The sequence below is a fragment of the Lepidochelys olivacea genome (genome assembly GCF_965140295.1).
Source record: "Lepidochelys olivacea isolate rLepOli2 genome assembly, chromosome: 2".
NCBI classification, from domain to species: Eukaryota; Metazoa; Chordata; order Testudines; family Cheloniidae; genus Lepidochelys; species Lepidochelys olivacea.
The window spans coordinates 84,216,828-84,244,779 of NC_140412.1; the positions used below are offsets into that span (position 1 = coordinate 84,216,828).

Consider the following 27,952-nt stretch of genomic DNA (forward strand, 5'->3'; position numbering starts at 1 on the left):
CTCTCCACCAATCCTGCCCTTTCTCCCACCTCCAGCATGGCCCTTCCCATTTGCAACCCTATTTTCCACTGTTCTGGAGCAGTGTTTCACCCCTTCCCACATTAACATTGGCAATGTGCTTAGACGGGGTATAAACATTCCTGCCACACCTAGGGCATCTGGAACAATTACAAATCTTCACCAAGAGCTCACCTTAAATCAGTCCCCTAGGAGGCTGACACCACTCTCTAGGCGTGCGACACACAGAGATTGCCATCACTACCAAGTATGCTAACCCCCCACCTACAGCTTTCCCAAGATAAGCCATAACAGAAAGAAGTAAACAGGAATACCGGCCAGTACCTGGACAGAAGGTTACCAGAAAGCTTCAGTCAGTCAGGTGCAATCACAAAATAGATATGTTATACAGGCCTCAAACAATCAGTGGGCCCTCAGCCTTATGAGATTCAGTGCAAAATCTGCATTCAATAGGCCATTCACCATTCAGTCTCATCGCCGATGAGTCAACCAGCCAGGTCTGCATCACAGAAATCTGGCTGGCTGACATGGTAGCCAGCTGCTACCTCACCTGGCTCTCCCATCCCCACCCCACCCAGGATATGTTATGCACTACACAGCCAGACCTAGAGAGGACAAATCTGAATATGGAGCATAGTCATTAATTTCCCATTCAGGCTCAAGATCAGGAAAAGCACACACAAATCAAAATCCTTTGAGGGCATCCACTTACTCTTGCCCAGAGACAAAACTAACCGAGGCATACTACTAATCTATTAGCTCCCAAACATCAAAGGCTCCCAGGGGAGCTGATGGAGATGTTGCCTGACATGGTGATGACGTTCACTGAATTTATCACCTTGCAGGACTTTAACATTCACACAGCTGATACTCTGACAGGACAGCTCAAAACCTCCTATCCTAACTCTTCACCTTACATCACACAGCTGCCTATACCCTGAATTGGATCCTGAGTTGGATGTGTTTGTACGGAATCCAAGTACTTGCGGCAGCTTCCTAAAAGACTTTTTAAGGCAACAAGAAACCACTTCCCTAAACTCTCCTGAAGCCTGCCAAATTCCAAAATGTACACTTTGAAAACTCTACCCAACAAAAAGAAAAGGAGTACTTGTGGCACGTTAGAGACTAACCAATTTATTTGAGCATGAGCTTTCGTGAGCTACAGCTCACTTAGTCTCTAAGGTGCCACAAGTACTCCTTTTCTTTTTGCGAATACAGACTAACACAGCTGTTACTCTGAAACCTACCCAACAAAGAGGCCAATCATATCATGGCAAATGCTAATAAATCAAAGTGATCACAAATCAGTCAACATTCAGCTTTCTCACACACCCCAACAGTACTCATTCACTACACAGAGCTTTGGATAAAATGCCACTCTGGTGTGCAAGAAAGAGCTGCATAACTCAGGCTTCAGTTCAAGACTGAACTTGTTTCTCTCCCCATTTCTCTATCATGGTGGACAACAAAACGACATGCCCGGTAACTCAAGACTACAATCTTGACTTCATGTTTGGCTTGGCCTTCCACTTTGACCCACACAGCCAAGACATGTCTAAATCTTGCCTCTTCTTCCGAAACATCTCTAAGATCCCATCATTCCTCTCTGCCAAAGTCTTGTGCAAGCCCTGATCATCTTGCCCCTTGACTACTGTAATCTCCCCTTCTCTGGCCTCAATGCCACAACAGTGTCTCCCTCAAATCCCTTCTAAGTGCTGTTGCTAGGATCCTCATCTCTGACTCCTCACTGGGAAGAGATCTTGATAGGTGTTGAATTAGGCTCTCAGAGAACTCTTGGGGGGAAAGAACAGATGCTTAGAAGTGACAGATTAAAAGCCTCTGTTTGCCCCGGAAGGTAAAACTTAAGATAATTAATACAATGATAAATAATTTAAATAGACCGGTGTACAGGGCTGAAAATGCCACTCAGAGAGGGGACTCACTGTTTCAGATTTACTATATCTGGAATGATTAATGGAATTAAACATATTTTCTTTTTCTTTCTTTTTTAAAATAAATAAATAAATAAATAAAAAAGGTCTCCTAGAAAGACACATGAATCAGATCCCAAAAGGACCCAGGGGTGAGGAATGTTCATACTTCCAACAGAAAAGACATTAATTTCTCTAAAGGAACTAAATGTCAAAAATATATACTTTATGTGGAAAATTGTTATTGTGCTCCTTTTATGAAATGTGGGTCAGAGGAAAGCCTAGGTGGCACGTTAATGCATAACTGCCCTATTCAGGTGGAAACACATCTGTCTGCATTCCTTTCAGACCCTTTTACCACATTACTGCTGATCTGCTTATTGGTTGTAATTTTCCCATTTACCCATTGCAGTTCCAGTTGAAAGGCAAAATTTATCCCTGGTACAAATGAGCAAAATTCCATTCAACTGATATTTATTACCTACAACAAAATACGTATAGCTATGTTTGAAGTTCAGTTCTGCTCTGTGACTAAAATATGGCATTGTGGAGTTCCATGTTTACTGTCTCAATAATTTCAACATCAGATGTGTTCAGTTTACAAGTGTAAAGATAGGAGGAAGGAGTTTAGAACAGCTAATCCTGCGAACTCAGTAGGGATCTGAGAGTGAAAATAGATTTTTCCCCTTCTCACATATCAGATAAGAATATAAGAATCACCATCCTGGGTCAGACCAATGGTCCATCTGTCCCAGTATCCTGTCTTCCAACAGTGGCCAGTGCCGGATGCTTTATAGGGAATGAAAAGAACAGGGCAATTATTAAGTGATCCATCCCCTGTCATCCAGCCCCAGCTTCTGGCAGTCACAGGTTTAGGGACAACTAGAGCACGGGATTGCATCCCCGACCATCTTGGCTATTAGCCATTGATGGACCTATGCTTCATGAACTTATCTAATTCTTTTTTGAATCCATTTATACTTTTGGCCTTCACTACATCCTTTAGCAACAACTTCTAAAAGCTAACTGTGCACTATGTGAAGAAATATTCCATTTTGTTTGTTTTAAACCTACCGTCTATTAATTTCATTGGGTGATGCCTCGTTCTCGAATTATGTGAAGGAGTAAATAACACTTCCTGATTCACTTTCTCCACGCTATTCATGATTTTATAGACTTCTATCATATCTCCCCTTAGTCATCTCTTGTCTAAACTGAACAGTCCTACTCTGTTGCCCTTTTCTCTAACTTTTCCAATGCTAATCTACCTCTTTGGAGATGGGGCAACCAGAACTGCAGGCAGTATTCAAGGTGTTGGCATGCCATTGATTTATATGGTGGTATTATGATATTTTCTGACTTATCTATCCCTTTCCAAATGATTTCTAACATTCTGTTAACTTTTTTGACTGCCACTATACACTGAGCAGATGTTTTCAAAGAACTATCCAGGACACCAAGACCTCTCTCTTCAGTGGTAACTGCTAATTTACACCCCATTATTTTTTAGGCTAATTTAATTGAGCCTTCACTGATAGCTGTGCACAGATATAACCAACTGAAAGTTAGCAAACAAGTCATTTAATGATGCATAAGAAGAAACAGAACCTCTCTCCCCCTTTCTTCTGAGACTTGGCTCTGCAGTGCCAATATAAGTTAAAAGTAGTAAAAAAAATATATTTTGTCATTAATGTAGGCAAATTCATGTCTGATTATATAAAAAGAATGGTTATGTTGAACGAGAAGATGTCATTTATATAGCTTTTCTGAGGAAAACTTACGTACAATGAAAGTGCTGAAGAATCAAATAAGTTTATGGGTGATATACGGTTAATTAGCTATGCTTGTTTGCTGAAGATCCCACCTCCTTCCCCAGAACACTAGATGGACTGTATAAGTCATTTCATTACTCATGTTTTGCCCAATAGCATTGCCAGAGATGTATTTAGATTTCTTTGGACCTCTGGCTTTTTATTTGTGCAATACAGTACACTGTGATTTATTGAAGACTACCGTTTTTCTTTGCTTGAAGGTAAAAAGACTTTATAATGCTCTTATTAAATCTCTTAATTATGATGCATATTCATGCTGTTTTGAAGATAAATATAGACTATAAGTACACTTCTATCGACAAATCTCTGCTTCCTTTACATTAAACTGTGGAGCAGATAATTTATTTCTTTGTGAGCAAAATTACTAATGGGCCAAATTCATCAGTCCTTACGTTTGGCCTTCCGTTATTAAAGGTGAAAATATAAACAAACTATTTTTTTTAAAAAAATTAAACAATAATTGTAGTTGTATATGTAACAATGTATTGCAATAAAGTAGAGAGGAGGTTGAATTAAAGCCCCACCCCTTTGGGAATGATGGAATGAGAATTCAACCAGTGATATGAATCTGAACTCAGACTTTACTCTAAGTTACAATGTTAAAACAAAAGTTGAGAAACAAACCGATAAACATAAATCCAGAGTTAAGGCCAACTCCTTCCCCTACACCTTAATGCAGGGGTTCTCAAACTTCATTGCCCCACAACCCCCGCCCCTTCAGGGGGCCTGTAACCTGAGCCCCGACCACCCAGCACTGAAGCCTGGGGGTTTCAGCTTTGGCCCCTGGCCCCAGCCCTGGTGAGCCCATTAAAATGGGGTTGTGACCCACTTTGGGTTCCTGACCCACAGTTTGAGAACTATTGCCTTAACCACTACAGGAGAACCTCAGTTTTCATTAAAAAACAATTTCTAGCCCTCATGGTTGCAGAGGAAAATATGTAAATGTGACTTCAATGTACTCAAAACAAAACCAGAAAGCTAATGAAAAGAGTCCAGAAGTGTATTCTTTGTTTAAATCTCATTATATTAAAGTCAATCTCAGGCAATCTGGAGGGTCTACCTATAATTTTTGAGTGTTCGGTGTTGACACTACTGCAATTCTGTCGCTTACATCTGTGCAATCCCATTGATTTCAGTGGGGCTATGCAGGTGTAACAGAGCAACATTTGGCAGAGTGAAAGCCTTAACTTTGAAGTCTATTGCTGTTGTTTAAGTTAGATTTTTTCCCTTTTCATAGCGTACTTTAGGGCAGCATTTAATGTTAATTTTTAACATGAAATAAAAAGTGTTTTTTCTCCTCAGTGACAAACACAAAGGGCATATTTCTCTTTAAGTAATAAAATTGAACTTGCTCTTGTGGCTACCTGAATGTCACAATGTCCCACCTCCCGTCTAGTCTGAAGAGGGTCTAACTCCCTACCAGTGCAGGAGAAGGCAGCCACAATTCAACTCAGAGTCTGCCACATAAGAGGATGGGGCTTAGCACACTCCAACCCTGGAACTACTAGTGCAGCTAGGGGAATGTCACTTCGCTCACACGCTCTATGGCATGACAGCACCTTTCCCGTCTGAGCTTGGCTAGATTCTTTAAAAATACAACATGCTTCATAAAAAGCAGATTAGACTGGGACATCCAATACCCTATGGAAACCCCATCCCAATTCCTGATCAGAACTTTGGAACAACCAAAAAAAAAAAAAAAAGACTGACAGTCAAGGTTTTCCACTGAGCCCAGTACATGATGCTGGGACAGGGACTTCAGGAGTTTTGTCAACAATTCTATGCTGACATGATCAATACAGGTCACAGTCATGTATTTCACTACTTCATGTCAATGCTTTGACTTACAAATCTCCCAGTTTTTAGTAAGAAAACTCAGCGAATGAATCTAGAATAAAGAAGAGGAGAAAAACTGAACTTAAATAAGAGTCCTTACCCAAGCAAAGCTTCCATTAGCTTCAGCTGGAGCTCTGCTTGAAGAAGGCTCTACAAAAATTGGGATTTCAGATAGAGAAGAAAGGTATTTATTGTTGCAAAGTTTTAAAAGTAACTAGCCAGTATTTAAACATACAGAAGAAAGATCCAGTCAGAAAAATGAAGGGACCTTCTGAGAGATATTTTTCCATCAGTGACATAAGTACATCCTTGCATTTCTGCACCAGAACTTCACTTACTGCTCAGTCCTGAATCACTGAAGACAATGGGAGTTTTGCAGTTGGGATGGGATGACAATTGGATAAGAACCTTACTGGGAAATCAATGGAAAGCAAGGTTTCAGATTTAAAAACTTTGAAATACTTAGGTAGCAACCACACCTCACCAGGCTCTGATGGTAAATTTTTGGTAACACTTCAGATATAAATTGTTATTCTCACATCTTTCATAAATATAGTTAGAGAGTTAACTAAGTTACAGTACGTGCTTAAAGGGAGAGGAAATAATGAGGCAGTTCAATGGGGGATTAACACAACTAACAGAGGGAGTTCATTTAATCTAAAACAAATTGGACTCTGGTTTGATTAATTTGCTGGAGGCAAAGTAAAAATCTGGTGAGTAGAACTGTGCAGTTTCTGCTTCCTTGTTTTTAGAATCTTCAATATGTTATTCATGGACCACTTGTGACTCAGTTTGAACTCAAGACAGACAGATTTGGGCTGGAGCCATAAAGGATGCCAAACCCATCCTAGTCATATAACCACTCCACTTCTCTCTCTCTTCACTGGCAGTGTGTCAGATCCATGAGTTCTTTGGATCCAATATGATTTAAGTGGAATTGTTACAATTTACTACTGTGTTTTATGGATGTCATTCAGAATGTGTTATGGAAAGCAGCTAATGCGCATGTCTAGTTGCCACCTCTCAAAAGCAAACAGCTCAGTGATTTAAATATATTTAACTAATGAAATAATACTGAAGACCTGAAATACTTTTGGACCAAATTCTACCTTGGTAGACTTCTAGAACACTTGTACACACATTAACAAGGGTATAATCTGACCCTTGGTTTAGTAAATTAAAATGGCAGAATTAAGAAAACAAAAACTTTTCCACACCAGATTTCAAAACCAAATAAAGATACAGTTCAAGGAATAATGAGGAGAACAGGACTGAAAACTGTTATGCCAAGTTTCAGCTCAGATTTGAACAGCTAGTTTATAAACCCCATAAAAACTGGATTTACAGTATATTAGAACTCACTCATGGTAATTCAGTTTAATAATACTAATTTCTAGTAACTATGACATCCATTCTGTTTCCTTTAAAAGAAATCTTTCTATAATGTCCATTTGCAAAGAACTTTAATGGTTTTGATCCCGAGTTAATGGGAACTGCATATAACCTTATGCAAAGCTCTAAAATTTACTTCACCCTTAGCAAGAATAGATTTTTTTATTTTGAAAGATGCTGCATTGACAATATAGTATTATGACATTCTCTGTTTATCCACAGAACAAAGACATGCAATGACAAGGCAAGGCACCCCTCAGAATTCTCTACTAGTGTGTCTCATACCCAGTCAGGAAGTACCAATTCTAGTGGCAAAATGTTCACTCTCTACTTATTGAATCTTAGGCCTTTTTGTTAAAGGTGCAAACTTGCATGACTGTGTATTTTTGTAACACTAACATCTGTGCACAAAGAGGACAGACACAACCAATTCATTTATTACAGGTTGTTGAATAGTCATCAGATGTATACATACTTGTGATAACTATTAACCTAGCCCAGATCCTCAAAGATCCTTGTAGTTGGAGTTAGGCACTTAAATACCTTTGAGGATCTGGGCCCTAGTCATCACTGACCTAAAGATGAAACTGAGCCAGCAAGAGCAGAGACAAGCAGCTGCAGCAGGGACTTTTCGTTGCTGATGGTGTTTTCAGTATTCAGCTGCCTTTCACAGGCACATGTTCTCTCCAATGCGCGCAGACTGGCTGTTCTCTCCATTCTCTCCTCCGCAGACTCTTCACTTCTGCCTTATTCCATCTGCCTTTCCATGCTTCCCTTCCTCCCTCATTCTTTCTTGCTACCTACCATCAAAACCCCTCTCTTTTCCTTTGTTTAGCTAATCCCCTCCCAACAAAAACCCACCCCAAAATTTAAAAAAAAAACCCAACAGCAACAAAATCATGAAACTAACGTGCCATTTTCAAACAAATCATTCACTCTGCTTATATCTTATAGTCCTTCTCACCAGACCTTTGGCTGACTTGCTCCTTTAGATTTTCATCCTTTTGGGGCAGGGATTGTCTCTTTTTCTATGTCTGTACAGTGCCTAGCACAAAAAGGCTCTGATCTCATCGGAGCCTTGGCACCCCGTAAAACAAATAATTAATAATGATAAATAGCTGAGGCTCAATAGCTCATTCCCAATTCTCTGAGTCATCTTGTCCTCCAAGAGTCCATCCCTCATTCCCCATTGGTCTCACACACAGAAATTTACTTTTGTCCTTAAAGAAAAAAAATCCCACTAGACATTTTACTTGGGAGATCCATCCTTAACCACACATCAAAAATAGAGAGAGGCCATGATATAATGAAGACTAGAATACTTCTCTTGAACAAAACATATCACTGCTGAGAACAGGAGCTGCTGCACTGTGCAATATCAAAGTTTGAAACTAACAATTAGAATCTAAGGTCTGAATTTTAAATCAACTCATATTTCAGAATAATAATTTGAGAACAGATCCCCTAGGTCCTATTCATGAACTGAAAACTATAATTTTTCTATGAGCCGTTTATAGGACTCATTTAACAATGTTAAAGCCTGGGCTACATTTTCTTGAATAATATATTGCTATACTATTTCCATAATTCATCCACTTGTTTCCCAGTCATGTCTCAGTCTTCACCTCCAATTTATAAACCAAAATGAATTGTAATTTTAGAAGGGGGCAGGTTAACCCCAAAGAGAATTCATGTTTTGTTTAGTCCATTCTTATATAATGCTACATTCAACATATGAAGGGATCAGATTCACTTCTAGTACGTGGTAGACACATTTTTAAAAAAATGATGATTTTTGGGGGGGGGGCTCTACTGGGTGGTCATGTCTGTCTCTTCAAGGGAGAGCTGTGGAGCACAATTACCCTGGGAATCTCCCATGATGACTGGATAATTGTATTGTGTGATATTTTTAAAATCAATTTGGGATTTATCCCATCTTCCAGCCATCTTTAATTAAAATTTTATGTTTCCTTTAGTTTCACCATGCACATATACACCTGCTGGTCCGGGGATTGCACCTCCATGCATGATTGCATGTTTCGCTCCTTGTCTTACAACTTAAATGCGCTGTGATGTTTGGATCGATGAGCATGATTTTTCTCTTGCAGTGCAGATCTAAACAAATGGAGCTAAAGATTCATAACAATGGGCCAAGTTCTGCTCTCAGTTATACCAGAGTCAGTCTAGAGTAATTCCACTGACTCCTGTGTAAAAGAAAAAAAATCCCAGTGGATCTAAATTCTAAGTCCCTATTCTCCCTACATTGCACACAGCTCACAGTCACAGCTCGGCATGCCTAGGGAAAATAGAATATTGAGATCCACCATGCACGATTCTAATTAATTCTGAAAATCCTTTGTGATAATTAATTTGCATGTTAATTAATTATATTTAACACCATTTATATACAGTAATTCTCCTTTCTTCCTCTTTTTTTGATCTCATGACACTGTGTCTTTTTGTATGCTGTCAAATGAGAATACCCTTCAAGCTCGTGTTTGCAAGATCCCCCTTTCTCTTCCTGTCAGAAATTTCAAAAACCCTTCTTTTCTGCCAACCCATCCCAACTATAATGACCATATGCTGGCAAAGCTTTGGGTTTGTTCTGTGTTGTATCATACATTTATTGTATCTGCTCATGCCTTTAGATTGTAAAGGCTGCGTCCTCTTACATGTGCAGCACAGGTGTCTCATTGTACATGCATGCCTGGTACATTTATGGCACTACACACATATACTAATCTATATAAGAAGATTCCAGAATTGTCACTCAAAGCCCTGAATATTTGTTGAGTCTGTGTGAAATGATGGAAACAGCTCCAAGCATGGTTGAGAGCTCCTTTTGTTCAGAATATCAGACAAATGAATCATCACTAGGATTTGAGATCTGTTACTGTTCAATTTTTAATCCATTTTGACTTTACAAGCCCGCACTGAAGCACAGGTGTAATTTTCAGCTCTAGTAAGGCAAGAGTCCTAGACCAGCGTTTCTCAAATGCAGCCACCATGTGGCCTCCAGGGGCTTTTCTTGTGGCCACAGCCTCCTGGGCAGTTATTGGGGGGAGCTGCGGAGCCACAAACACCAGAGGAGCAGGCAGCCAGTGTGAGTTCCCCACTTTCCCAGGGACAGCAGGGATCAGGCTTCTGGCTTCAGCTCTGGGGTGGCGGTCTCTGTCCTCTGGCCACACGGCAGCAGGCTCCATCCTATGGCTTTAGGCTCTTGCCCCAGCCCTGGGCTCACCACCCCATCGCCCCTGGACCCTGCTGTCTCCCCTGGCCCCTCGCTGGCTCCTTACCCACCTCCCCATCCAAGGTTTAATTTGTTCTCTGGCTTACCAGGGCTGAGTAAGTCTGTTGTGAAAAGTGGTATTTGTATGTTTGTTAATATCACTTTACACTATCTTCTAGCTATCAGGTCTGCTGCTGTGAAAAGTGATATTAGCAAACATACAAATATCACTCTTCACAGAAGCAGACTTACTAGCTAGTAAGTCATAAAAAAAACCAACCAAAAAAAGCAAAAAACAAAAACAACCAAGAACAAAAGACAAGAACATGCAAAGCACCATATTTGTGTTTGTATTCTGTTTAGATCCAATAAAGAATACATACAACTGTACATTATTTTTATTATTAGGTCTGCAAAAAACCCTACATAAATAAATTACACTGATTGGCCCTGTATATGTGCATATTTATTGTTTTTTCTAAAGTATTTTAGGAAAAAGTGTGAGAGCGGCCACCAGCAAGAGTTCATGGCCACACTCTGAGGCCACCAAAATTTTTCTTGTGAGAACCCAGGTCCTAGACCATTGTGATATCAGAGGAAGGTCAACCAATCACCACTGTTACTCTACAGCTAATTTGCATGCAACAATTTCATTGGTTGCACAAGGGAGCCTGCACAGATGGAGCATTACTAAGCCCAACTGCCACCGTTCTTACAGCAGGGTCTTTCAGCTACTAGTACCATAACAGCTAAGTTAAGGTTACTGGGTCATTTCATTCTAATCTTCTGATTTCAGTTGCTAACTTTCCAAATCTTTTATCTACTGGGCTGAAATTTCTGAAGTGTTGTCTCTGCCCAAGAAAGATGGTTGCAGAAAGACCATTCAGCTGTTTTTGAATACAAGGAGAGTGAATCATTTGTGTCTTTAATTTTTTAAAAACAGTTCTATCACCAGAGTGCCTGGCAACAGAAAACTGAAATTTGGAAAGAAAACAGTAATCATACAGGAGAATTCTTTGATTGTTAAAAATAAATCTTTATACAATGATATTCATGCATATAAAATGCAGCCAGACAACTTTTGGTGCATGTTTAAATTTTGAGAGAGAAAAAGGTTTGCTCATGAAATGTCTCATGGCTCTGTGTAAGATCATAACAGGAGTGACTGTAACTGTAGGAGTCAGCCATTCACTGTCCAATAAAATGCATACTGAATAAAGCAAAGAGCGCACATAAGCTTGGTTAATGGAAAATTTTATGTACCAAGTTCCTTCTAAAGCAAGTCAATGCACACTAATGAAGAAGGGCTCTGAAGGAGCAGTTTGCCAGATTCATCCCTGATATAACTATTGACTTCAGTGGAACTATACCAGGGATGAATCAGGCCATACGTCTCACTGAACATGCAGTTTTTAAGATGAGTGTGCACTTTGCATGGGGCATGTCATTCCGGTCACATTCTTTTCTCAAGTAAAGTATCAGACATTCCTCACCTCCACCAAAGACCTTTGATACACATGTAGTATCCCACAATCCTCTGTATATCAAACAAGTAGACTTCAAGAAAGTAAGTGATATGAGAAATACACAGTAAACCATAACATTTTACTATATTTGACACCAGAACAATTGTGATAAAAGTATAGTGCCTAGTGATGCATTTGAAATAAAGAAGTTCAGAAATGTCCAGTTGAACACTCAGTTTTAATTGCATCTTCTTTCCCGTGTTAAATTGGGCTCAATGTTTTTGAACATGTGTTGTTGTTTGAATATGTGAAAGTTGTTTTCCGTCTGTTTCCTAGACAACAAGTACTGCTTCATAACTCATAAAATATCTAAAATTTTAAAAACTGAGAAGTATTATTAGGTAAAGATACAACTAACCCTACGGCAGTCAAATCCCTTTATAAATAATGTGACATTATTAAAAAGCAACATTTATGAGCTCAGTTTAGTTTACTGGAAATAAATCTGGCAGTAAAACTAAACATATATTTCAATTTATTTTACTGATTTAAGACAACACATTAAGAATTCAAGCAATGGAAAAATATAATTTATTCCCTACAAATATCTGATGATGTAATTATTTTGATACTGTTCTGTTCTCCAGAGAGGGTAGATACGGGAATAGAGACAGCTGTTTACCGCATTCAACAGATCAACTATGTGGTTATTCATAAGGAGAATGTGTGATTACACTAGGTTCAAAAACTCTAGAATTATTGCAAGCACCAAGTTTAAATAGAGAACGTGGAAAGCCAAATATGTATGTTAAAGAGGCAATAGGAAAATATAGAGGCGAAATTTACTTTGGCAGTATTTAGGACTTTTATAACTCTTGCAGTACCAGTTGACTTGATGTCTTTGTTGAAGGATGTTTTCTATTAATAATATTAAATATTTTATTTTACAAGGCTTATTATTGGTTTCCATTGTTCTGAACAGAATAAAAAAAAATCAAGCAGTTGTAAAACTTCTTAAAGAAACATAGTGGTTAGGGAGTAAAAAGGAGTGTGAAGCTTTCCAGTAAGGCTGCATTTCTGGAGCAACCAACACTAATTTACAGAAGCCATAATACCTTCTCAGAGTGCCATTTTTGCCCTTAGCAGAGAAAAGCAATTGACTACAAATCATATCAGCTCAAATTGCGTATCCATTGAAATCAATGGCAAAACTCCTGTCAGCTTCAATGGGTGCAGGATCCTGTCCAATGTAATACTCAGCAAGGTACCTCACCTTCCCCCCATACCCCTAAAAAAGAGACAGCTAGAAAATAAGCAGCAAAGCATCAATGCCAACATGAGAAGAAACACTGAGTTAAAGATTGTAAAATCAAACACATATGGTTTTAAATTTGCTATTTCCACTATTTTACTTTGTTTTTGCCACTTGAAATCTGCCAGTGAAAGGTGCTATATAAGAGACAAGGATGATCATGGTGATGATTACACTAGTGCTGCTAGCAAAAAGGCAATGACAAAACTTTTGGCACTAGTGACCTCTAAATAAAAAATATTGTTAATAAACTGCAGGCTCTTCTAGAGACACCTTGTCACAATGTCAAAAGTTATTTAAGTAGTATGCGTGGGTTCACAAAACAAAAATAAAAGCAACCACACTCCTCCCTTTAGGCAGCTACTCTGGCATGTGAATAAATGATCACATCACTTGCTGTACTCGGCTCTGGAAACTAAGTGTAACTATCATGAGGTTTCTGGCCGGTTGGCATCTAGGTTCGAAACCGGTGCACTACTGCAGGTTTGCTGGTATTTTAAAAGGTTTACTTTTGTCTTTGAAGAAAAACTGAACTTGAATCTTGCAAACTCACAAGCACTTCCTAAACTTCCCCTCGTGTTCTTGGATGCTTTCTTTGTAACCTTCCCCAGACTACAGGGTTCCATGCTTGGCTGTACAGCTCTCATTTTTCATAAACAGGAGGGCTTCTTGCAAAGCCCTAGTACATCTTTATTAGATTAGAACTATAGCAATTTGGAGAGCCACTTCTGTATCTGATTTAAAAAGTGTACTGATACCTCTTAGTCACAACTTTATAGGACATGAGCAGGGCCAGCTGGTGTGTTAGTGTAAAAGCAGCGGGTGTTTCACCCATTTAAAGGCGGGGAAGAGTGGGGGGGGGGGGAGAAGAAGAGGACTTTAACTTTCAGTTTTAACAGATGCAAAAGCAAAAGACCAAATATTTTCCAGTCAGTGGATCTTGGGGTGAAGGATGCCAAATACATTTCACAAGCCAGTTAAACCTCCATTGGCACCTAATCATTGCCAGATGTTTAACAGCAACACCAAGAACATCACGAAACACTGGCCAAAAAAGAAAAAGCTGCCCTGTTTTCTAAAACTACAGGGGGGTGGGTGCGGAGGGACAAAACGAAAAGATAGGGGGTCAGGAAATACGTGCTGGAGGGAGCAGAAACGGTGGGGAGGGCGAGTGCTCCCCTCTCCTGAACAGAATTTTTTCAATCCAAACGTCTGAAGCAGGGACTCAGTAAACAACTTATTAGGGACTGGTCTCAAGTTTGCTTTAGAAACTCATCCAGGGCAGCTTTCTTCATAAGTCTAAAAAGGGGGGGGGGGTTAACAACCTCCCCCTTGCACCATTTCCCTCCCCATGGCCAGTTAGTGGAAGTTACCCCCCCTCCGGGGGGGGGGGGGGTTGCAAAGAGATTTCCTGGCAGGTATCTCCCAGCGGAGCAAGCCCCACACGTGAAAGCGCGGCTAGATCCACACACACACAGCTCCCCATCCCCCCCGCTTACCTTTCATGTTGGCACAGAAGCGGGTCACATAGGAAACTTTCCGAGCCTGTGGAAACGAAGTTTACTCCCGGCGCCCCGAGCTCCCTTATTGCACTTCCACGGTGGGCACCCGGGGCGGGGGGACAGGGGAGCGTGCCCAGGAGCCTCTCGCTCTCCCTCTGGCTCTGGGCTCAGCAGCCTCCAGGACCTGGAGTTTCCAGCACTGACCCGACCCGCCTGAACTCACACGACCAGCCCCCGCTCCTCCCCTCCCCTCCGCCTCAGCTGGGAAGAGGAGAGAGCTCAGCCGCTGCGCTCTTCTTGTGGCCACCCCGCTCTCCCCCGGTGGGCTGGGAAAGCGAGACCGGGAATCCCAAAGCGGGGGAGGAGAAAGCCTTCCAATGAAGTTCTCCCAACGCCCCCCGAAGTGGCCCCAGAGGAGGGAATGGCTGAGCCCTCAGCCACCACCTGGCTGCTTTTCTAGAGCGGTCTCCTCAGCCTGGAGTGGGGCTGGGAGGCAAGTGAGGTTCAGGCAGAGCCCCCCCCCCACAGTGTAAGGAGTGGGGAGCAGACAGGATGGGGAGAAGAGCCCCCCATCTTCAGTTGTGTTCATTTCCCGTTTCCCCAAGGAGCACCAATAAGCGAATGAATACTTTGTGCCTTGGCAGCCCCTTTCACCTGAGGATCTCAAAGCACTTTACAAAGGTAGGTATTATTTTACAGATGGGGCATCTGAAGTACAAGGAGATTAGGGTGGGACCTCCAATGAGCTCTCTAGGGATGGACCCCTGCACTTGCATGGACTCAGAGATGCACCTCTACTCAGCCGAGTGAAGGATTGAGATCTCAGGTCCTGATCTTGCACCTTAGAACACACAGGCCCCCCTAGGTCCATGCATCCTAACTCACAGGACTGGGGCCTCAGTGATTTTTCAATGTCACAGATCAAATCAGTGACAGAATCAGGAACAATACTTTTTGATTAGATCCTAAATTCACCAGGATGGAGATACATTATAATGCCATCCAGTCCTTTGTTATAACCAGTAGACCACCCTGTCTCTGCAAAACATTGCACTTTACAAAATAAAAATCTACTTCAAGAAGCAGAAGAACCATTCATACCTATACCCCATCCATCAGAAAGACTTGTGCCCAGACCCTGAAAAGACTGACACACATGCTTCACTTTAGCATCAGGCTTGTCTACACTGTGTCACAGTGAAGATTTAAGGGGGTGTGAATTGCAGAGCCAACCCAAGTGTTCGGATCGTAATCTCCCACAGTTAACACGAACATAGTCCTCTTTCAAACAGGACTGTGTTAATGAGACAGGTACCTTTTAGTTCGCACCAGCAGAATCCACAGGGGGAAGTTAAGTAGCAAAGCTTTTGCAATTCACCCCCCCACGTAGTCCGTACAGTTTTCATACAGCCACTGTGAGTAGCCCTACTGAAATTAAATGGATTACTCACAGTGCCTAAAGTTAAGTAACTCTGCAGAATTAGAGAATTAAAGGCAAGTCACCTTTTATTTCTTTAGCTCGAATACTCTGGCAAAACTGCCATTAAATCAAGTGGCGTTTTGCCTGGATAAGGAGGGGAAGATTGGATCCTCCAAATAATTTTTAATACAAAAATTTTTCTTAAAACATTAGACATTATAATTATTTTAAACAGTGTCCTGACTATAATTGGTTCCAACTGTTCCCTCCTTCTGCTGGCTCAGAAAAGGTCCTTGTTCTCCCTTTCAGCAGTATTGCCAAAAATATTTGCATACTGCTTAAACTGGGTGTAGTTAGCCCAGTAATAGCCTTTTAATTTAGGGTCAGGTGTTGGGTATCAAAGAGATTACAATTTATTTATATTACACTAATTTATTGGGATTTTCCTACATATGCGTAATGGGCAAAGCACTTACATCCAGCCCCATTCAGCAAAGCCTTGAGCACATGCTTAAGTGCTTTGCTGAACTAGGGCCTTAACAAGAATTTTAATCTGCAAAGGTAACAACACTGACAGTACTTATATACCAGCACAACACTTGATCGGATGTTTAGCTTAAATTGGTTCCTGAGTCAACCACTAATTTTTGATTTTGTGGAATCTAAATTGTTATGTATTCAATTGCCAGTATTAATAACTATTTAGAGCCTGATCCAAAGCCCATCAAAGTCTTTGGAAAGATTCCCATTTGGAATCAGCTTTGATGGGCTTTGGATAAAGCCATTATTGAAGAGGTTTAAATTCTCCACAGAAAAACTACATCTGAATTAAAGTTGAGCTGTTTGGCTAATGTAAAAATAATTAATGCTGCTTTAAAATAGTGATATTAATGAAAAACATGGGGGCTGGTTCTTCAGGAAGGAAACCTCAAAAGCAGCTTTTTGTTGACAGCATGTGCAATTGCCAAGAGCTTAAGAAACTAAAGGACAGCACACAAACAAAATGTTGCTGAGTATTGCAATGAGTTAGCTAATGTGTCTGGAAAAAAACTGGATAAGAAGAAAAACTAGAGAATTTGCAGACATATGGAGCATGCTTTTAGACATTTATGACTGATCCATTAGCGTGTGAATCTGTTTTGTATTTTCCTGTGGTTTAAAAATATACATTTATTTATTAAAACTTGTATCCATTGTGGTACTTCATGTTTTTTAAGTGTATATCCTTCCTTGATCATCTGAATTGTATACTCTTTTTAATTATATATATATATATAATCCCTGCTGATCTTTTGCTAATATTTAAATAGCAATGGCTTTTAAAATCTCTATTAGTGATGAGTAAAGAAGTTCAGAAAAGATAAGAACTGCCCCACGTCTCAACTCTTTCCTCTGACATAAATCCTTTTATGGTTCAGACTGCTTGAACTAAGTACTTCCTTTTTCTTCCCCACAGAACACTCTCCCAACTCCTAATCAGACCCCTGGATTGTGGAAAGTTATAACCACAGTCCTTGTTAACGCTAACATTTATGAATCCCATTGAAAGACAACTGTTTGGACTTGTGGATGTTCCATGGAGACTTGGGGACCCTAGTCAGTGGACATAGTGTATTTTTAAATTTGTTTCAGGGAGGCTTAACTCTGGCTTCCTTGGCTGAAAGGATTATTGATATAGAAGTGTGTATATTCTAATAAAAAGATCCTTTTAATCAAAAACAGATTGATTAGAAAGACAGGCATCAGGAGCAGACTAAAACACTGTGATAATATACTGTAGAAATGCTGGCTTTTAGTGGGGTGACAATATCCCCCACAAAAGTGACGCTGGTGTGCCCCAGCATCTTGCATTTCTCCCATCTTCATCTGACAATAATGAGAAATGGGGGTATGGCACAACCATCTAGAGCAGCATCTCAGACCTCAGGTTGTATTTCCCTTTCCTGTTGTCCAGGGATTATGGAACTCTGTACCATCCAGCTGTTGAACCAGGAGCTAACACAGTATGCAGTAATAAGGGTACATTACCATTCCCAGAATGTTCTAGGCAGTTACTGAGCTGTCTGTCTTTGTAGCTTCTGAGTCTTGTTTAAGGGTATTGTGCAATTTGCTAAACATGACTACAGCTGTTTCCTTATAAAACTTCCTTTTAAATCTCCTTATAAAACTGTTCATGTTTTCAGAAAATATTTTCTCAAACATGCTTTTATTTTATTTTAGGAAAGTGCAGGTACCTAGGTTGCCTATCCTAGAGTCATATCTGATTTAACAGAAATATTTCATTTTAGAGATTTTGTTTTTGTTCTAGTTCAATAGATGATTTAGAGACCCACTTTTTCATCAGATAGAGTCATAGAGAACCACAAAATACTGGTAGACGGACAACCTACTATTACACTGCACGGTCATAAAATGTCATGAACCAACATCACGCTATGGCCAAATGTACAGGGGATGGCCAAATGTAGAGGTGGTGTAAATTACACTCCCTTAGACTTATACCCATTTACTGTTGCTTGAGCATTAGGGTATCTAAATTTGTGCAGTTTACACATCAAGTTGAGGAAGTTGCTGGACTCAATTCAAAATGTTCATTGAAAACAAAAGTTGAGTATTATAATGCATTTTGGAGATACATCTTCTTTCTCCAACAATTTCCTATTGTAGTTAATGACCTTCTTGGAGCTGTGCCCAAAGGAAAGATATTATCCTTGGATCTGGGTAATGAGTTTGTAAATGATCCTGAGCAAATGATGAAGTTATTTACTAATCATTTTGTAAAGTCTACAGATGATCTTTTCCTTAATCTGGATCATGTAGTCTCTTCTGTTTATCATCAGAATTTGGAAGTATTTAATTATTTGGACTTGTCCTGTACAGGTGAGTTTGTTTTTAGCCACCCTGCACCACTCTTTTTCATTCTCTGAACATTTGAAGTACAGACAGGCAAGTTCAGAAAGCAGTGAGCCAGCAGGTTAGCTCTGAGTAGCTCAAGTTAGTCATGGATGTAGATTTCCATTTCATATGTTATTCCCTCTAAATTTGAATGGTGACGCTGCTAAGACCCACATCCCAGTGGCAGCTTGTCAGGCTTTCCTTACTGTGAGCTCCTCCTTTTGGAGACTGTACTTTGTGGAATTTCAACATTTCAAATCCTCGAAGCCTAAGATACAGAGATAGATTGGATGCTCCTATTACACTGGATTTAAATAAAAACAAAATGCTTGAATGGAATTAAAACTACAATCATTATAATTAGCTGCAGATGACATTTGGAAACCACTATTTCATATTTTTAGTATTTGATGAAGCACTTCATTATATTTTTCATATTTGGAAGCAGGAATGAATTTTTCCTGTTCATAAAGTTTGGGGAATTTTTTCCTGGCAATTTATAAACCAATTTCCTTGCTTAATATGCCATCAAAATAATTGGAAATGATTGTATGTCTAGTTTATTGAATATCTTAACCAACAAAACATTTTGCATTCTCTGAAATCAGATTTTGTAGCAAGTAATTCCATAACTACTACATTGTTTACACTTATACCCAGGTCAAATAATTAGTACCATATTTTCAATTTTTCATAAAACATTCACCAAAATGGCTCTTTATCCATTAGTAATAAATTGGTTTTGATCATAAGCTCAGTTTGTTTCAACATACAACATAAAATAAAATAATTCAGACTTCCACCATGATGTATATTACATTTTGTCCAAGATGTAATAGATTATGCTCTTTAGTTGGATGGCAATCGATAATAATATCCAAAAATTGCCACCAGCTGTGACTTGATATGTGTTGGTGAAAAGAAACAAACAATAGAAGACAGATCCTATAATGTTGTGAGCATCTCAAAGTGTTGAGCACCTTCAAGACCCTTTTACATTCAATAGGCGCTGGGGATGCTGAGCCTCACTCAGAAGATGCTCAGCTCCTTGCAGGAGTGGCCTTTATATGTATATAGAAGTATGGCTACATCCAAAGATAGCAGATTGTGTTCTCTGCAACAGGAAGAGAATTTGAAATGTTCTGCCTTCTCCAATCCTGTTTTGTAACTTCTTTTAGAGACTAGGCAAATTCAGATGGATGTCTATGTAAGCCTAACTAACATTAGAGAGCTGGTGTAATGTATAGCTTCTTCTGGCATCCTAGGGTGACCAGACATCCCATTTTTAAAGGGACAGTCCCGTATTTAAGCCCTCCTGCAGGTGTCCCAACTTTCTCTTAAGAACGGACAAATTGTCCCGTATTTTCTGTCTCACCCTCCCATCAGTACTGGTGGGTCCTGCTGCTGGCTGGATCCCTGCTCATCAGCCACCCTCCCACCAGCAATGATTGGGGGGGTGGGGTGGATCCAGTGGCTAACGATGGGGGTGGGTGTGCAAGGCTTGTGGCAGGGCAAAGCTGCGACATGCAGGGCTGGCCACTCCCCCTGCTGGTTCATCAGCTCAGCCCCTCCTGTGTGCTGGCTCTCAGCCAACAGGGCCCCCGCCTCCCGCTTCCAGACGGCACTGGCTGTGAGGTGCGGTGGCTGGTGAGTACGGGCAGGCGCCAGGTGGTGGCCGGTTACATGTCATCTCTGCTTCCCACCCATCAGCCCTTTATGTGCTCCCCCTTTTGCTGTCCTCTCCCTGCTCTGCCCCTTCACCCCACCCCAACCCTGCTGCTCCTCCATGTCCCTCCCGTCAGGGCACATCCCGCTCCCAGTGCTGTGCAGAGAACCAGCCCCTGGGCGGAGCGCTCAGCTCATCAACAGAGTGCCCGGCAGGCTCCCTCGTTCCCCCACTGCTTCTGGCTTGTCCAGCACCCCAGGAAAGCCTAAGACCCTCCATCCCAGGACACTGGCCAGGAGGAGCTGAGCCCTGCATGTGCACAGCACTGGCACAGGGCAGCCTCTTCACCCCTCAGCTAAGCTCTGGAGTGGCAGGGGCAGGGGACTGATTTCCAGCTTGTTTGCGCTTCGACCCTGCAGGTTGCACAGCAGCCCCCAGGGTGGGGGCTGAGCACCCTCTTTACCCCCCAGCCTCCTGCCCTATATCCTGCCCCCCCAAGGAGCGCAGGGCTGCTCTGTCCCCTGGGCACCCTTGCCCGCTGGGCCACCTCTCTGGTGGGGTTCGCTGAAGCCCCTGCAGTCAAGTTCCCTGGGCCCTGGTGCATCCTTAGGTCTTAACCCCTTCCTGCCTGTGCTGTAGCTAGGGGACAGGAGGTGGTTGGGTTATGTTGGTGGCCAGCAGCAGCCTGGAGGTATTAGCTGCCTTTCGACACTGTGCGGGCAGGAAAGGTCAAGCTGCTTCCAGCCACAGGGGACTGGGGGAGGGGTGGGGGAGGAGGATGGAAGAGATGAGCTCTGCAAAGACACAGGCCAAGTCATCCCTTCTCCCCATCACCTGCAGCTGGAAGCAGCTCCTGTCCCTTCCCTGTCGCACTGTGCCAAACGGCTGCTGCTGGTGATATTCTGGTGTGAACCCTGGCAGGAATCTGGGGGGTGGGGGAGCATGTGATCCTGTGCCCCCCCACCCCCTTTCCTCCACACACACCCACATGTTGCCTCAGGAAGATGCGGCACCAGGTAACAGGAGAGGTTGGTCTGTCCTTGGTGCCCATCCAGGCATGGAGGGTGGAGAGTGCAGGGCAGGGAGGGTTGGGCTGGTCGGTCACCCCTGTTGTGTGAGAGGTGTACGGGCATATGTGTGTGTCACCTCTCCCTATATGAACCCTTCAGCCTTAAAGATAAGAAGGTAAATAAAAAGAATCCAGCTACGCAGTGTTTCTTTTTAACAGGGGCTCAGTCAACTTGATGTTAATTTGAATGTTTGTATTGCATAGTTCTGATTGAATGCTGTTGAACTCGCTTGAATATGAGTAATTTTACGAGGTGTTTCGTATTCAGCATAGGGAAATATGGTCACCCTAATCCTCAACATGTTGCTTACTTCTACTAGAATGTAGCTTAGTCCCTCTAGAATTCCATAGTTTTATTACCTTCCCTAGTTTTATTAATGCAGATGCACTTACAAATGTATACCTTTCACTCCCCCCTTACTCATCACCTCTGAATTTGGACCACAGAGCCTAACAGTCTAAGCTGGTATAACTCACATGCTGATTGGCCAGAAGAGAGAAGATTAGCAAGAAAAGTAACTAAACAGTGTACCCTTCCTACTCTCACTTAACCTTGTTACAACCTCAGTATGTAAGTTACACCTGTGTAGACTTACTGACATCCATTTACTGGTGTGTAAGTAGGTCTCAGATAGTGTTAAGTTACAACACTTCACCTCTGAATTTGGCCAGAAAGTATAAAAATAACTTTGAAAGTAATGAAACAACATGATTCTGACCATAAATTATTTTGCTTAGTATGCAGAACACATCTGTGATCTATGTAAATTACAGTTTATAGAAAACATTGAACCTTTGAAGTTTTGCTAGTTGAGGTGAAATGATAATAACCAATAGCTGCTTTAATAAGAATTTTAGTCTTATGTACTAGGTTTACATTGGTCTGGCTTTTCAGACTAAACAGATTTCAAAAGGAACAGACAGACTAAAAGATAAGTGGAGATAAATTGCCCCTTGTATATTGCTTTTGAGATCATATTATCAATAGTTGCCTCTGAAACAATATTTCTGTGTTCTTTCAGCTTGATTGCAAACTGCTAGTTATTCACTGGAAATAATAATTAAAACTTTCAGAGGAGCATGTATCTTGTTTCCAGCATCAAACTTTATATGTATTACACACACAAAAAGATGAACTTTTACAAATGAGACCACAGGTTCTCAAGTCAAGCACCACAAAATGAGGAAGACATAGTTAGTGACCTTTTGTGAAAAGTTTGGTTTAAATGACTTGCCTAGCATCATATAGAAACAATGTGGCAGCATTCAACTGTCTTAACCATGAGACCATCCTTTCTCTTTCTGCAATCTCCTAACTCACTCACTACACACCTTCCAAATTCATAGAATTATAGAATCATAGAATAACAGAGTTGGAAGGGACCTCTGGAGGCCATCTAGTCCAAACCCCTGCCCAGAGCAGGACCAATCCCAACTAAATCATCCCAGCCAGGGCTTTGTCAAGCCTGACCTTAAAAACTTCTAAGGAAGGGGATTCCACCACCTCCCTAGGTAATGCATTCCAGTGTTTCACCACCCTCCTAGTGAAAAAGATTTTCCTAATATCCAACCTAAACCTCCCCCACTGCAACTTGAGACCATTACTCCTTGTCCTGTCATCTGCTATCACTGAGAATAGTCTAGATCCATCCTCTTGGATCCACCTTTCAGGTAGTTAAAAGCAGCTATCAAATCCCCCCTCATTCTTCTCTTCCGTAGACTGAACAATCCCGGTTCCCTCAGCCTCTCCTCATAATTCATGTGTTCCAGTCCTCTAATCATTTTTGTTGCCCTTCGCTGGACTCTCTCCACTTTCTCCACATCCTTCTTGTAGTGTGGGGCCCAAAACTGGACACAGTACTCCACTTGAGGCCTCACCAATGTCGAATAGAGGAGAACGATCACGTCCCTCGATCTAATGGCAATGCCCCTACTTATACACCCCAAATTGCCATTGGACTTCTTGGCAACCAGGGCACACTGTTGACTCATATCCAGCTTCTCGTCCACTGTCACCCCTACGTCCTTCTCTGCAGAACTGCTGCCTAGCCATTCGGTCCCTAGTCTGTAGCGGTGCATTGGATTCTTCCGTCCTAAGTGCAGGACTCTGCACTTGTCCTTGTTGAACCTCATCAGATTTCTTTTGGCCCAATCCTCCAATTTGTCTAGGTCCCTCTGTATCCTACCCCTACCCTCCAGCGTATTTACCACTCCTCCCAGTTTAGTGTCATCCGCAAACTTGCTGAGGGTGCAATCCACACCATCCTCCAGATCATTTATGAAGATATTGAACAAAACCGGCCCCAGGACCGACCCTTGGGGCACTCCGCTAGATACCGGCTGCCAACTAGACATGGAGCCATTGGTCACTACCCGTTGAGCCCGACAATCTAGCCAACTTTCTACCCACCTTGTAGTGCATCTATCCAGCCCATACTTCTTTAACTTGCTGACAAGAATACTATGGGAGACCGTGTCAAAAGCTTTGCTAAAGTCGAGGAATAACATGTCCACTGCTTTCCCTTCATCCACAGAACCAGTTATCTCATCATAGAAGGCAATTAGATTAGTCAGGCATGACTTTCCCTTGATGAATCCATGCTGACTGTTCCTGATCACTTTCCTCTCGTCAAAGTGCTTCAGAATTGATTCCTTGAGGACATGCTCCATGATTTTTCCGGGGGCTGAGGTGAGGCTGACCGGCCTGTAGTTCCCAGGATCATCCTTCTTCCCTTTTTTAAAGATGGGCACTACATTAGCCTTTTTCCAATCTTCGGGGACTTCCCCCGATCACCATGAGTTTTCAAAGATAATGGCCAATGGCTCTGCAATCACATCCGCCAATTCCTTTAGCACTCTCGGATGCAATGCATCCGGCCCCATGGACTTGTGCATGTCCAGTTTTTCTAAATAGTCCTGAACCACTTCTTTCTCCACAGAGGGCTGGTCACCTCCTCCCCATGCTGTGCTGCCCAGTGCAGTAGTCTGGGAGCTGACCTTGTTCGTGAAGACAGAGGCAAAAAAAGCATTGAGTACATTAGCTTTTTCCACATCCTCTGTCACTAGGATGCCTCCCTCATTCAGTAAGGGGCCAACACTTTCCTTGGCTTTCTTCTTATTGCCAACATAACCCTTCTTGTTACTCTTAACATTCCTCGCTAGCTGCAATTCCAGGTGTGATTTAGCCTTCCTGATTCCATTCCTACATGCCCAAGCAATATTTATATACTCATCCCTGATCATTTGTCCAATCTTCCACTTCTTGTAAGCCTCTTTTTCTGTGTTTAAGATCAGCAAGGATTTCACTGTTAAGCCAAGCTGGTCGCCTGCCATATTTACTATTCTTTCTACACGTCGGGATGGTTTGTCCCTGTAACCTCAATAAGGATTCTTTAAAATATAGCTCTCCTGGACTCCTTTCCCCCTCATGTTATTCTCCCAGGGGATCTTGCCCATCAGTTTCCTGAGGGAGTCAAAGTCTGCTTTTCTGAAGTCCAGGGTCCGTATTCTGCTGCTTTCCTTTCTTCCTTGTGTCAGGATCCTGAACTCGACCATCTCATGGTCACTGCCTCCCAGGTTCCCATCCACTTTTGCTTCCCTACTAATTCTTCCCGGTTTGTGAGCAGCAGGTCAAGAAGAGCTCCACCCCTAGTTGGTTCCTCTAGCACTTGCACCAGGAAATTGTCCCCTACAGTTTCCAAAAACTTCCTGGATTCCACAATAAATGAAGCGGGGTCTTAGTCTCCTTTATTACAAAACACTGATTTCATCCCCAGATCGTGTGCGCTGAATGAGGCAGGAGTCCTGTGGAAAGATAGTATGTGATCATGTAATTAAATACAGTATTATAATGCATATGCACAAGGAGGGGCAAACTAACCACTTTGTCTGTTCTCCAGCCACCACACTTAAAACTCACTTAAAATCACTACCAGTATCTCAAAGCTATCAGCTGTGCACAGATCCTGCCGACTACGCCACTGTGACGGGTTGGATCACAGAAACCCCCTTGGGACTGCCACCTGATGTGCCAAGACTACTTCTGCTTCTGCTTTCCTGCCCTGTCAGCTTAGGATGTCAGTGCCCTGCCTGGTTTTCAGCCAGACCCACTAGCCTGTTTGCTTATTTTCTGTCTGCTTATTTCGAGTAAGGGAAGTAGGGACAGAAAAAGAAGCAAAATAAGTAAGAGTGAAGATCAGAACAAGCTAAAGTTGCACAGGTTGCAAATTACCCAGAAAGGCTGAACACTGGGCCCTGGGAAAGTCTCTGTTAACTAAGAATCCCCTGAGCTGAGTGCATCCCAGTTTCAGTGAACTACAGAGGGGGCATGGCCCAGCACAAGAAAGCAGGAAAATGACTACCAGTGAAGCAGCTAACAAACTAGAGCTGGCTAGACTGGAAGCAAAAGAGAAAGACAGAATTAAGACAATTAGAAATTAATGCAGAGGAGGCTGCCCACAAGAGAGAGCTGTGGAGGCAGAAACAGCCAGGGAGGAAGCAGCCCACAAGAGAGCTGTGGAGGCAGAAACAGTTAGAGTGGAGGTAGAAGAGGCTGCCCACAAGAGAGCTAGGGAGGCCCAGAAGCATGAACTGGCTGTTATGGAGTTGAAGAGACAAAACCCTTCAGCTGCTGGGTCCACTTCCCCAAAAATCCACAAATGGGAGCGACTATGTCCCCAGTATGATGAATCCAGCAATATTGCTGAATATTTCATCACCTTTGAGAGACTGTGCACCCTCTATATGATCCCTGAAGACCAAAAGATGACCACATTGATAACAAAATTGACTGGCAGAGCTCTGAACATATTCAATAAGATGCCTATTAATGATGATTCAAACTATGGTAAATTTAAGGAAGTGGTTCTGAAATAGTTTCAGGTTACACCTGAAACCTACAGGATTAAATTCAGAAGTCTTAAGAGGGGATCTGGATTGAGTAATGTGGCTTATGTAAATGAAATGAAAGATTTGGTAGATAAGTGAGTGAGGGGGAAAGGCATTACAAGCTTTAAAGGAATGTGAGATTTGGTTACTCAGGAACAATTCCTGAATATGTGCAGTGATAATGTAAAACAGTATTTGTGGGACAAAAAGGTGGATGCAGTGGGTAAATTAGCTGAGTTTGCAGACTCTTATGAGCAAGCACAGGCTGCAATTAAACATAAACCACTGGCAGAGGGGTACAGGGTTGGGGGAAAGCAGAACCACCATTTTACCCCAGGGAAGAAGGAGGCTGGGCGTTCACCTCCCCATTCCCCTGTTACTCGTCCCAAATTTCCTGTACAAGCAGAGGAGCCCAAGAGGTGCTATCATTGTAAGTACACTGAGCACCTGAGGAATAAGTGTCCCTTGCAGAGTGGAAGCAGGCAGCAAGCAACATATGAAGCTGCTACTTCTCAGAGCCAGGCTGCGGCCTCTTTCCACACAGGATTTGTAAAGCTTGCTTCCACACAACCAAGCAATGAGCATATGCATGCTGTTAAAATCAATGGTGAATTGCTTCTTGGATTGAGGGACACAGGTGCTGAGATTTCTGTGGTCAGGAGGGACCTGATCCAGGAGAAGGATTTGTTGCCAGGTAAAATGACAGAATTAGAACTGGTGGAGGGTTACAAAGTCCTTGCACCTTTAGCAAAAATGCACATGCAAACTAAGGATTTACAGGCTGAACTGACTGTTGCCACGATGGCACACAATTTTGTACCATTTCTACTGGGGAATGATTTATTTAATGTGGCAGAATCTGTTCCAGGGTTGTGTAGCAGTGAGAAGGAATCTTGTGCTAAAAACACTGGTGTGGGGGTAAAGTCACATGGACTACTGTGGGAATAGGAGGGTGTCTCTTAAATTCCTCTGTAGCAGTAAAGAATGCAGCTTTGGGGGCAGGGATAGTTGTAGCCAGTTCCTGTAGCCCCAGGGCTCCAGGCAAGTTCCAGTGGGAGGGACTGGACGAAGCTAGCTCCTGTCACACAATCATTTCCCCGGGAGAGGGGAATGTATCACCTTTTTACAGGGGGGCCACCCCAGCCACTGACTGCCAGGAAGTTGCAGGTCTGCAGGGGGCAGGGCCTGTCCTGGGGTGCACAGAGACATGTGTCCTGAAGGTGGAATTTGGGGGACACAGGGGTGTCTGACCCAGAGGGGAGCCCGGGGGGGGGGGGGAGCCCAGATGGAAGGTGAGGCGGGGGCCGGAGAGTCCACCCACCTTTTGTAGGGAGGATCTTTCCCAGGAGGAGGGTGAAAAGTCTGCATTTAAAATTCCAGACCCCTCTCCTGTGGATCAGGTTTTAAGGGAAAACTGGGGGTCAGATCTCTGGGCGGGGGGAGTCCGTCCAGCTAACCTTTTGGAACAGAAAGTGGGGTGTCCAAAGGGGTTTTACC

The 27,952-nt window shown here is 42.3% G+C and overlaps 1 protein-coding gene across 1 annotated transcript in view; it reads right to left on the minus strand.

The window, feature by feature from the left end:
- The window catches only part of COLEC12 (collectin subfamily member 12), a 131,122-nt gene extending 116,308 nt beyond the window's left edge, over nt 1–14,814 (minus strand). The window contains exon 1 of the mRNA XM_084621194.1: nt 14,516–14,814. Coding sequence (XP_084477320.1) covers nt 14,516–14,522 — 7 coding nt within the window. The 5' untranslated portion in view covers nt 14,523–14,814. The remainder of the gene's footprint in view (nt 1–14,515) is intronic.
- Nucleotides 14,815–27,952: the final 13,138 nt, after the last annotated feature.